Source organism: Stylophora pistillata, chromosome 13 (genome assembly GCF_964205215.1).
Source record: "Stylophora pistillata chromosome 13, jaStyPist1.2, whole genome shotgun sequence".
Classification (NCBI taxonomy): Eukaryota; Metazoa; Cnidaria; class Anthozoa; order Scleractinia; family Pocilloporidae; genus Stylophora; species Stylophora pistillata.
In genome coordinates, this window is record NC_142531.1 from 21,621,428 (window position 1) to 21,632,790 (window position 11,363).

At 35.7% G+C, this 11,363-nt stretch overlaps 2 protein-coding genes across 2 annotated transcripts; one reads left to right on the forward strand and one right to left on the reverse strand.

The window, feature by feature from the left end:
- Positions 1–2,828: 2,828 nt before the first annotated feature.
- Positions 2,829–8,301, reverse strand: LOC111329333 (syntaxin-7). The gene is made up of 12 exons (XM_022933998.2): positions 8,162–8,301; positions 7,445–7,507; positions 7,032–7,109; positions 6,375–6,444; positions 5,864–5,960; positions 5,179–5,256; positions 4,962–5,033; positions 4,403–4,449; positions 4,165–4,252; positions 3,783–3,855; positions 3,603–3,685; positions 2,829–3,103 (listed from the first exon to the last, which is right to left on the reverse strand). The coding sequence occupies exons 2-12, from the start codon at positions 7,479–7,481 to the stop codon at positions 3,008–3,010; spliced, it is 819 nt and encodes a 272-aa protein (XP_022789733.1). The 5' UTR covers positions 7,482–7,507; positions 8,162–8,301; the 3' UTR covers positions 2,829–3,007.
- Positions 8,302–8,998: 697 nt separating this feature from the next.
- On the forward strand, positions 8,999–11,070 carry LOC111329312 (uncharacterized). Its single transcript, XM_022933974.2, has 4 exons — positions 8,999–9,139; positions 9,277–9,647; positions 10,014–10,318; positions 10,757–11,070. Exons 2-4 carry the CDS (start codon positions 9,290–9,292, stop codon positions 10,877–10,879), a joined length of 786 nt encoding a protein of 261 aa, XP_022789709.1. The 5' UTR covers positions 8,999–9,139; positions 9,277–9,289; the 3' UTR covers positions 10,880–11,070.
- The last annotated feature ends 293 nt before the right edge of the window (positions 11,071–11,363 follow it).

The following is an 11,363-nucleotide window of genomic DNA, read 5'->3' on the forward strand; positions in this document are numbered from 1 at the left end:
AATTGGACACAGATTGATTTACTGTGGTTTTTGTTGATTTCCTCTCTGATGCAATAGCGTTTTCTTAGACCTCCTTTGAAGCGTAAGGCTTTTTATTACGGCTGAATAAGGGTTGAACTTTTCTCCAATTGTATTCTGGATGTTAATGACTAGGTGATCTTCTTTAGTCCGTGAATGTAGAGTTAGAACGCTGGGCCCAGCTTGTTAGTTTTCTTTGCAGAATGTTAAATTATCACGTTTTGTGCATGATTTCAGCATGTTTTACAGATCCAATATTAAAAGATTGAAGTGCCTCTTAAGGAAGCTACCTCAAGTATGGAGAATTGCTCTGTGACTTAGTAAACTCCAGCTTAGTTTTTTTCTAAAGATAGTGTGACTTGACTGGAGCGCGTAGTCCCTTCCTTTGATGATAACTTTTGAATAAGCTCAACAGTCTTTGGAATTTTTCCCATTTTGTATTGTATTCTATTCTGTCTAAAAAGAAAATATTTCCTTAAACAGGGCATTTTTGGCCACAGTCTTAAACAGGGTCATGAAAAACACACGGACTGTTTCTCATACTTCAACTTGCAACCTACAACCTGCAAATTACACCCCCCGAGTTTCCGCGATGACTTGGTTCAAATGTTGGAGAAACTACAGTGGATGCCAATTGCTGATGTAATACGCATGAAGAAATTGTGCATGATGTTCAAAATTGTGAACAGAGAGTGTCTGCATTACTTTACAAGCTAGAGAACTTATAATGGTAATTGAACTGAGTGGAGTGCAATTTGGGCTGAAATCATAAGCATGATTTCAAAATTGAACTAGCGCGCAGCACTCGTTCGATTTGAAATCACAAGTATGATTTCAGACCAAAATTGCACGACAGGAGGTTCAATTATCCCTTTATTACATCCATTTTGAAATCGCCCAAATACAGGACTTAGTCAATTCAAATATTTTATTGATGCAGTTCTGAGCGGGTTTTTAAATAAAAAGCGAAACCGGAAACGCTTTCACATCTTAATTTGTATGCAAAACAGAAAGATTGCCTGATCATGTGTCAAACACTCAGTCAAGCGTAAAATGATGCAATTTAGTGCAAAAAATGGTGCGATTCGTGAATAAATCGCACCAATCAGAGCCAATCAGATTACAGGGACCACCAGTGATTTCAAAATGGTGTAACAAAAGTAAAAAACACCCATTCTTATAATACGCGAGCTTCTTTTCATGATCATCTGGCCGTGCCGAAATGTCGCTCCAACGCAGGCCTTCGAATATTTCATGCGAGTGCCACTTACTTATGGAACCATCTGGACGACAAATTTAAAACTATTACAGATGAAAGCAACTTTAAGAAACTTTTAGTGAACAATTTTTTACAAAGTAATTTAGATCGTGAACATTTTACTACCTCTAGGACGTTTTTATTTATGTACATGCTGTTCTTGATAATCTAGTTTTTATAATTATTTTTAATACCGTCCACAATGTAAACTACTGGGTTACCAGTAATTGTGTTAGCTATTAAAGTTTATTTATTTATTTATCTGATCTTAACAAAACAGAGTTTAGAGTGTACACTAATTTTTTCAAAAACATATGATTATTTACAATATAACAAGAATCTTATCTTTATCAACTACCAACAACTTTCAGGTGGCAACTTCAAACAAAGCACATCCCAAATAAAACCTTCCATTAACTATATATATATATATATATATATATACCAAGTGACAAAAACAAAAGCCTTGTTTATGGGTTTGTCAGTTGAAATTAAGACTTGGGTTAATCAGGTGAATGGGTTGTTACACTCTTAAACACAAATATTTTTACAGATACAGAAAGTTTGGAAAAATACTTAATTGCAATGCAATTATATCTGGAAGGTAGAAAACAAAAACAGACAACATTCTGGTTTCTTTTTTAAGATCCATTCATTTCATTGTCTACTTAGGAGGGCAAGTAACCTAATTACAACTAATTCTCTTAACCATACTAATGTCAGTATACTTGAACTCTATAAATGGGAAACATAGGAATGTACAGTACTGTCTTATTGTTGTTTTGAAAAGTACAACTATATTAATATACGTTATTCTCTCATTTGATCTACCCACAAAAACTTTTTTAACATTTCTAACTTCACTATCACCAAGTAAACCCAATGTGTTTGGCAAAATTATTTCAATCATACAATTACAAACTATGCACTGCTACATAAAGTGCATCTTGTTTAACACCAACCTTTGTTTGAATGCAAAAAAAAAATTTTTGGCAACATTCTGATGTGAAGATTACAAACCACTTATGTCCATATTAAGGGTACAGTAAAACTGTCATTCATATTTCAAACCTAATGCTGTAGATTTCTAGCTAATCTATCTTCTAGTAGTAATAAAGATATCAAATCTTGATTGATAAGTTGCTATTAAAAGTTGGGAGATTTTAACCCCATTTTGAAGTAATACAATATAAAGAAAACACATTACAGACTGGGGCAACCATCGATGGAAGAGGAACAAGGGCAGCAATGATCACTGTGAAACTCAAAAAGCCATGAACAAAAAACTACTTTGAGGTTAATCCTCACATGTCCTGATCTCCAGCTTGATTTAGTGGAACACAATATGCATTTGGAATACTTTTCAGGTGCTCACTATTTTCTGTGTTTGAGAGTAAAATAAACTTCAACCAACAATTTATACTAAATTTTTCACCATGTACAAAATATGAAGTGGCTCTCCATGGTAATCAAAATTATTTTATTTGTGAATGAAACTAAACACTAGAAATGGAATGGATGAGAGTGCATATGCCTGCAATCACTAAAGCTCATTTAAGACAACATTGTGCCTACTGAATCATGAAATGCACCTATGTTCCTGGAGTGTCTTACGTTCTGACTCCTATTGTTTGTATTCAATAGTAATGTGTTAGGAGCTAAATGGTTTACTTCTATTTGAAAACTTTCCTTTTAAGCTTAGAGCGACCTCATTTACTAATGCTATTAATATTAATTCTTTGTTGACAGCCAAATGATAAGACCCAAGGCACCTGCAACAACAACCAAAATAACTAGGATACAGCATATCTTCTTCCTTGCTGCTTTCTGCAATGAAATATATTTTAATTTATAATAAACTCGCTAATTGTTTCTAAGTTTAGGGTACTTTTTACACCCTTTGATCTCAGCGAAGCATTCCCATTCTTTAGCAATAAAAGCAGTCAAAATAAGCCTTTGAGACTTAGTGGCTCATAGCTGTCTGAGTTAATCCCTGATTTATGTGGCATGAAGCAAATGTCTACTCCCCTTGGGATGGGTTGCTAATCCATCACAGGTTACCTCTATCACCCCTCTCCCAGAATATTTTCTTGACAGCTTATGAGTGCTCAACTTTTCTCTCAGATGGAAAGAGGTAAGTACTGCGAGGGTAAAGTGTCTTGCCCTGGAACATCACACTATGACACCTGGAATCCTAACCCTGTAAGTCCTAATCTCCCACAGACCAAATTGGTTTTGTTAATTACAATGGCAATATCATGTAGACAGTAAAAACAAACAGCTACTATGATTTCAAACCTATCAAAATCAAAATAGTTGTGCATACCTGATAGTTACTAGCTTTCTGTAGCTGGACATTGCCATCCTCAACATGAACTGCAGCACTGTCTACATTTGCCTCAATGCTATCTGTAGGTCAAAGAGAGAAAGGTGATTGGAAAGTTAATGAAAAACTAAGGACCTATTTAGGAAAATGGTATTAGGTAAAATTGAAATTATATTTTACCAATCATGTCACCCTGCTCGTAGACCATAGTGGCAAGATCTCTGAAAATTTCATTGACACCAACAATATCAGCCTACAGACAAGAAGAAAAAACAATTTTAAATTAAAGTTATAGGCCATAATGCGAAGGGATTGCAGAGACAGCACTATAAAGGTGAATGACTTGTAAAACTTCACACTCTGTCAGATTCATTCTTAATCCCTGCTATACACTTTAATCAGTCTGGTCTCCAACACAATCCCATTCCACAGCAGATTATTATGTATTTTAAAAGAATTGGGAATGGGCTATTTTCATCTGCACTGCAACTTGGATACAAGAGTGTTGCACATTCAAAGAAAAGCCTTTCTTCACCAGACTCTAAGGGCCATGTGACAATACCTCCAGCTGTCTAATGGCTCTTTCCCTCTCCTCTATCAATTCCACAGAGACCTCCTCTTCTGCTTGTACCTGGAATCCACCACCAGTTCTGAAAAATATGTAACAATCGAAAATATATGTACTAACAAAATTGATGCACTCCCGGTCTGCATTCATCAGGAAACTGCTCTAGAATGATGCTAAACTTACCATCTTTCTTATTCCATTTACAATAACACTAAGGCATTAGGCTACTTACCTATCATTTGAAGTCGAGCTATGCTCATCATTATATCCACCCATTGGCTATTGAAACAAATCATACAACAAAATTGTTAAACATATATTATGAGCAAGGCACTGCACTGCAACTATTTGGATTGCCATAATAAAAAGAAAACCTTTTGCCCAACCAAATTTGCAACAAAAGTTGCTGATTTGGCTTCTATCCCAGTGGTCACATAACAAGTACTGTAAATCCTCAAATAAGCCCCCCCCCCCCGGGCCAAGGGCTTATTTATTTCAGGGGGTGGCTTAATAGAGGGGGAGGGGGGGGGCTTGATAAACTTCTTCCTCTAAAGGGGGAGGACTTATTAGAGGGGGGTGGTTTATTAGAGGGGGGGCTTAATAGAGGATTTACGGTAATCACATTTTCATTACACAGTTATTGTAGTCAAAGCTTGAGGTGATGTAAACATTTGTGCAAAAAAATGAATTCTTAGAAAAATATGTGAGGACCAGTTCATTACATGTTACATAAAAATTCATCTATTCATTGAAATTTAAAAGATTTTTCAACATTTTCAGAGCACACTTACACTTGGAGTTGGCATTCCTGCTGACATTGACCTTGCACGTGAAACAGATGCTTTCTCCTTTTCTGCTGCAGTCTGTTTACCCGAAAAGAGAAAAAGATAACTGACACTTTAAACTGTCTAAAATCCACATGATCATCAACAAATATCACCTCAATTTGATCCAAAAAAATTTATATATTGAAACTAGTTATTCTATTGAAACTCAAAATTAATTTACCCTCTGTAATTCCTGAAATTTGTTCAAGGCAGTTGAGAAGTTGTCTGTTAACTTCTCCACTTGTATTTTCCTTTGACGCTACAATAAGAGAAAAAAAAAAACTTTGGCTTTATGATTTATCAGAAAACTTCTACTTCTATAATAGTTTTTCTCAAGTAATGGGCTACAAATTAACTACCTTAAGATAATAAAAATTTTTTTGGTAAAATTCTTCTCCCTCGTACCAAATGCTCAAACACAAACAGCACACCACTATTTGATATATAATGTCATTTTCTTGTCAAGAGACAAAACAACTACAAATAGATTTCTCATAACAGATTCAGTTTTATTGCTTTAGTTTTCCTTTTTTGGGGGGGTGAGGGGGGGAGGGGTGGAGGAGAGGGTCTGCTTTCTCATAACAAATGAAACTTTTCTTTCTTTGTCCAATAACTTAACCATGGAAATCATGATCTTTCTTTAAATTCAGTTCACTCTTGTCCTTAGAAGGGACTCCAGTATCGAACAATTGGACATCCATTACTATAATCATAAAGTTACAGAGAACTATCGGGGTATCTTTTACCCCTTGCATGGAATCCCTTCCTAAAGAGTGCTAGGGAGACCAAATAAACTGAACTAAATATGGTTGTATGAATGCAGCTGTACAGTTCTGTTAAAAAAGTTGCGCGTAAATTATTATTACTATTTCAGCTGGTGATTCTCCATAAAGATGAGGAAGCTGCTTCAAGTAGGAGTGAGTTTCCTTGGCAAGTCTTTGAGTGGCTTGTTCTGTTTGTTGTCTAAAATACAAAATTCAAAACTCATCATGAATGTTGTCATTTTCAATCAACAAAAATCTAAGGTAACTGTGACTGTGTTAACCCTTTAACCCAGGAGTGATTAACGTACAGCTTCTTCCTACAACAGGGCTCAAAATTAAAAGAAAAGTTCAGTCGCCATTTTGCGACTTGATGCGTAAATATAGTTGCAAATGCGACTGTAGTGGTCGCAATTTCAAGCCCTGTGTAATGAATAACCCTACATTATCCAGAAAACAGGTAATGAGAATACTCAAACTCATCAGAAAAAAAGTTGTTGTCTTGATCTAACACCAAATTCTTGCAACTAATTCACAAAGAAATGTGTAGCAGCTAGAGGGGAGAATTAACAATCAGATCTTGGGAGTTGAAGGGTCTATTAATATCACAACTTACAGTTTGCTCTGCAGCTGTGATTTATCCTCTGAAGTGCCAAGCTTGTCCACAAGCTTCTGAATTGTTGTGACTGTGGATTGATACCAACAACAATAAATTACTCCAATAAATTAAAGGTCTCAGAAAGATATCACTGCATGTTTTAATAACATATGAGCTAAAGATGTCTCGAGTTCAGGACGGAAAATATGTGTTTATGTTTCACCACCACATGCGATGTCACAGACTTTTCAAGAACATAATTACAAAAAAATTAGACATGGTTCACAGGGCAACATTTTGATTACTTTTTTGATAGATGGATGTAAATTAAACTGGTTTGTGATTTTGGATGTGTTTTTAGACGATAACACTGAACATAAACCTGAATTTGCCTTAACAACAGGCGGCGAGGTCCACTAGTTATCTTGAAAGCACATAGTATTACTTCTCTAACTAATATTTAGAAATGTAGCTATGTTACCTCAAAGTCAGTTTCAATTCTGCTTTTTTTGCTTATTCCTTAGACTCATTGTGGACTTGTGTTTTTTATTATTCACTAACAGTTAATTTGAGATTTTGAAGAAAAGTTTGTAACACACTTTTGGGTCATGTACTTACCCATATCTTTCAACAAGTATATTTATCAGATATTAACACAATTTTAAATCAACATACCATTCTTGTTGATTGCTTGAATATTATTGCTAACACAGCTACAGAGTCTGTTATATTCCGTGGATCCACCCTTTGCTCCTTTAAACAAAATAAACAACTAAATCATACACAAATTCATTAGTTTTCTAACCACAAAATTGAATTCACACCAAATAACACTGGTTAGAGTATGCTTCAAAAATGGAGAATTGCACTCTACTTCAGATTTAAGCACAAAAAAAAAAGATTTATGCGAAGGTCCTTTTATACGACAGTTACGTACAAATTATTGTAATTAGAACAAAATCAGGCATCATAATTACTTAATGTGTACTAAGCTTTGATTACAGCATAGTATGAGAGAATCAGAAATCAATCTGGGTTTGAAATACAGGCTGAAGGTAAAGCAGTCAAGAAGTTATATTCATATTCACCTGTGCTGGAGTTTGTACTATATTCACCAAAGGACATGGTGCTTATCTCTCTTTACAACGAGGCTGTAAAAATAGAGATGGAAATTAAAACCCAAAGTAAAAGCTGAAAAATTTACCTAGTTGAGGTAGCATTAAATAGGATTAAAATGCAACTTAATTTCTTGATTCAACAAAATAAATTTACTACGTTCCAACGTACACATACGTACATAATTATTAACTAACAGCTCAGCGAAAATGAACACGTTCAAGTTTGAAGACAACACTCGACAATTTCTTCAGAAAACAGCTATTTTCAATTCTACCTTTTCATTTCATGCGCAAATACGATTCACTTTGTTTAATTTGTATGGAAACTTCTAACGATAATGAAAGTCTTCCGCGGTTCCTTTATCTAGTGTAATGAAGTCATATTTGTCGACACAACAACTTTTAGAGATATTTCTGGCGTCATCAATTTAACATAAATTTGCGAAACTTTCCACGTTAAATGTAACTTTTCCCAGTTTTTTAATAAGTTTTGGTGTCCATTAGGTAGATTTAGCCTGAAATAAATTGCTTAGCCAAAATGAAGTCGTTCGCGATCTCAACCACTCGGTAATAAACAATCTCGAGGACCAGAGATGCGAAATATACCATGGAAACCCACCAAAATACCAAATAAAGAAAGAAAAATAACTTAGTGTTTGTTATACTTAACAAAGTCAGCTTTCTCACCTAAAATCTTCCAAAATTTGCTCACTTTTCGTATTGATAACTTCTGTCGCAAGTAGTTTCCGAATAGTTCAATTTACAGTTGTGTGCTTGGTTGCCAAGCCTTTGAATGGGAGTGAGGCAAGAGATGACCTTGTTATGACACAAACCTTCCTGCCTTTCAAATGTAAATTACTTTATATATAAGAACGATCCTTCGCAGTAAAGCACTATTTGAGCAATAGTGGAAATCAGACCTGAAAAAAATTTCAGGCCTGTACGGGATTCGAACCACTGACCTCTGCGATACTAGTGCAGCGCTCTACCAATTGAGCTAACAAGCCAACTGGCCTGCTCCCAGTTGGCTTGTTAGCTCAATTGGTAGAGCGCTGCACTAGTATCGCAGAGGTCAGTGGTTCGAATCCCGTACAGGCCTGAAATTTTTTTTTTTTTTTTTCAGGTCTGATTTCCACTATTGCTCAAATAGTGCTTTACTGCGAAGGATCGTTCTTATATATACGTCTCATAACCGCAGTTCACTCATATGTTTCATATGTTTGTTGTTGTAAATTACTTTGTTATCATGCTAACTAGATAAAGGTCTCTATCACAACAGGGTCATCTTTAGCCTCACTCTGAATCAAAGGCTTGGCAACTAAGCACACAACTGTAAAATGGCCTATTACTGGGGTACTACAATGATCAGCGGTTTCTCAACTTAATGACGTCATCATCCTTGGAGGAAAGAGACTGGAAATAGGCTGAGCCCACGATCCTAACTCTTTCAGCTCGGAGTTCCATAGCAACACGAAAATTTGTAAACGTTTCCATGACAATAGCTTATTTTGCTCTAGCAACCTTACTTCGTGCATAAATTTGAGCTACAGTAACGCAAAATCCAATTAACAAGATCATCTTCGCCGTGAATGTTTCAGTCTATCGGTGGTTCTTCCCTCTCATTTGATTTTCTAACTCTCTCCTCTTAATCTGGATCTTTAACAGGTAAAAAGATACCTATTTTTTCGTTGTAAGCTTCATGCGTGTTACATTTCGTGCCTGTTCCCAATTTCAATCGCGAGTGAGCACGAAGAAATTTCTTCAAGGGCATATTTGACACGGAAACTCTTGTTGCGTTGCAGTGCTTGATCAAATATGGGATGCTCAGCTTCGAAAACGTCCAAAGTTGTGGTCCCGATACCAACAGAGCTAAAAGAAAATTCAAAATCATCACCCAAAGAAAATACACAAGAACTTCGAGCCGAGACAGGAAGTAAAACTTCGACAGCAATTCTAGTGAAACAGTCCAATGTCGACAGTTTAAAAGGAAGTCAAAGTAGTCTGAATTCAAACTCTGATTCTGAAAGATCCAATCGGGAAAGCTCGGCGAAATCTACGAGAACCATGGATAGTGGTTTAGGTGAATTAGAAGACGACGAAAATATTGTGACAGAAAAATCAACGCTGGACAAAGAGAAGAAAGCACTGATAGACGAGAGGCCTCCGACGCCAGGTTGGTGTACAATTTAGTTCTGAAACTTGAGTGAACGCAAAATGTTATTTTTCAAAATTAATTTTCTGGGTGAGGTGTGATATTTTCGCGAGCTTGCTACGCGTTGCGTGAAAGAACGTGCATTTAGTCGCATGAGGGAGGATCAAAAATTGCGAAAGGGTTGCGCGCTTTGTTTCCAAGCGTCCAAGCGAAGCAAAACAGTGTCACGTTCGAGTTAACATGCATTCAATTAATGATGTCTTTATTTATTTTGACGACCAGTGTAATCTTGAAAATTCTCTGCTAGTAAAACTAATTATTCGTTACTATATTAACTCTTGAGTTTTATCAGAGTGCACTTTTTTAATTTGAATTTTTTTTCTAAAGAGCTATGCATCGAAGGTACTCAAGTTTCAAGAAGGAAGAGTTTGAAGGAGAAGCGAGTTTCCTTTTCAGAAAAACAGGAAGAAGTTAGAAACCGAATAAATGCTTTATCGCCGCTTGGTGGAGTGACAGAAAGACCCCAGAGCAGGGGTGGAATGGCGTTTGATATCATGTTGGTTCCTGAAACCGGTAACGTGAAAAGAAGGCCTCAACACCTGGAGACGTTGGAAAGGCGGAAGAAGAAAGGAGCTCGAAGAACCAAGGAAGAAATAGAGGAAAAGCTTAAACACGCCGAGGATAGAAGAAGAGTAAGAGTGTACTTCATTTTAACAATATTTTAAAACGGTTTGGTAATAAAAACAACAATTAATGAGAGCTATAGAAAATTCAAACTCTTCAATCATTACCTGACGTGGCAAACTGCTTATTTTTAGTTATCGAAGGTTTTTTTTTTTTAGTAAGTAAAGCTGAAAAATCTCCTCAATTTTTCCCTCAAAAGTTTTAGAGCGTTATTAATCTCGTGGCCTATTAGAATAATTAGGTGGAATGATTTAATGAGTACTAGGTAATAAAATCAATCGTTTTCATTTTCATTATTAAGAAATTTACAAGAGGTCCTCTTCAATTTAATTTTTCGCAATTCTGTCAATGTTAACCTTTGCACGAGGAAAAATAGGGTTACGAAACCAAAAGTGGTTGGTTGGCAATCATTTTTAGCAATAATTTTTTTCTTTCTTTGGTTTCAGGAGAAAGAACAGCACATGAGAGAGAAAGCGCACGCTATGATTTCTAGAGAAAGACAAGTTAAACAAGCTTTAGATGACTTTGAACAACGACAAATAAATAACGAACAAACTGTCTCTAGCTGAAGGCTCTATCTCCGAAAAAGATCTTGGTTTGATGATTATATTTTTTTAACGGTTGAGTGGTAATTTGTATAATATATTATATAAAGGTCTTCCTTGCCTTTGTCAAGAGAGTTTTTCTGCTGCCTCACTGCAAGTTATTTTTGTTGAAACCAACTGTCCTCATATGTTAAATATATTGGAAAGCAGCACTTTCTCGACTAAAACATTTTCTTCATTTGAATGACTTCGCTCCAAGTTTTGATATTCATACTTTCTGCAAATACAACTTTATCATACACTCCTAGGGGCAAGAGATGGAATTTACCGCAAAGCTAGCTATGCTAGCCATAGTCAATACTAATGTTGAAAGTTATTGGTCATTTTTTCAACAACTAACAGTACCTTAATTTGTACTAATTGTGATTGGTGGTGTAGAATGCATACATTTGAGGAATCTTGTCAATAAATTTGCTTCTTGGAAGAAATTGATAGGGTTAAATTGTAA

Excerpts from the sequence above, each read along its gene's own strand:
- LOC111329333 (XM_022933998.2), bottom strand. The coding sequence starts at position 7,481 with ATGTCCTTTGGTGAATATAGTACAAACTCCAGCACAG. Across the intron at positions 7,110-7,444 it reads TAGTACAAACTCCAGCACAG|GAGCAAAGGGTGGATCCACG; the intron begins GTGAATATGAAT and ends TTTTGTTTAAAG. Across the intron at positions 5,034-5,178 it reads AATTTCAGGAATTACAGAGG|ACTGCAGCAGAAAAGGAGAA; the intron begins GTAAATTAATTT and ends TCGGGTAAACAG.
- LOC111329312 (XM_022933974.2), top strand. The coding sequence starts at position 9,290 with ATGGGATGCTCAGCTTCGAAAACGTCCAAAGTTGTGGTCCCGATACCA. Across the intron at positions 9,648-10,013 it reads CGAGAGGCCTCCGACGCCAG|AGCTATGCATCGAAGGTACT; the intron begins GTTGGTGTACAA and ends TTTTTTCTAAAG. Across the intron at positions 10,319-10,756 it reads ACGCCGAGGATAGAAGAAGA|GAGAAAGAACAGCACATGAG; the intron begins GTAAGAGTGTAC and ends CTTTGGTTTCAG.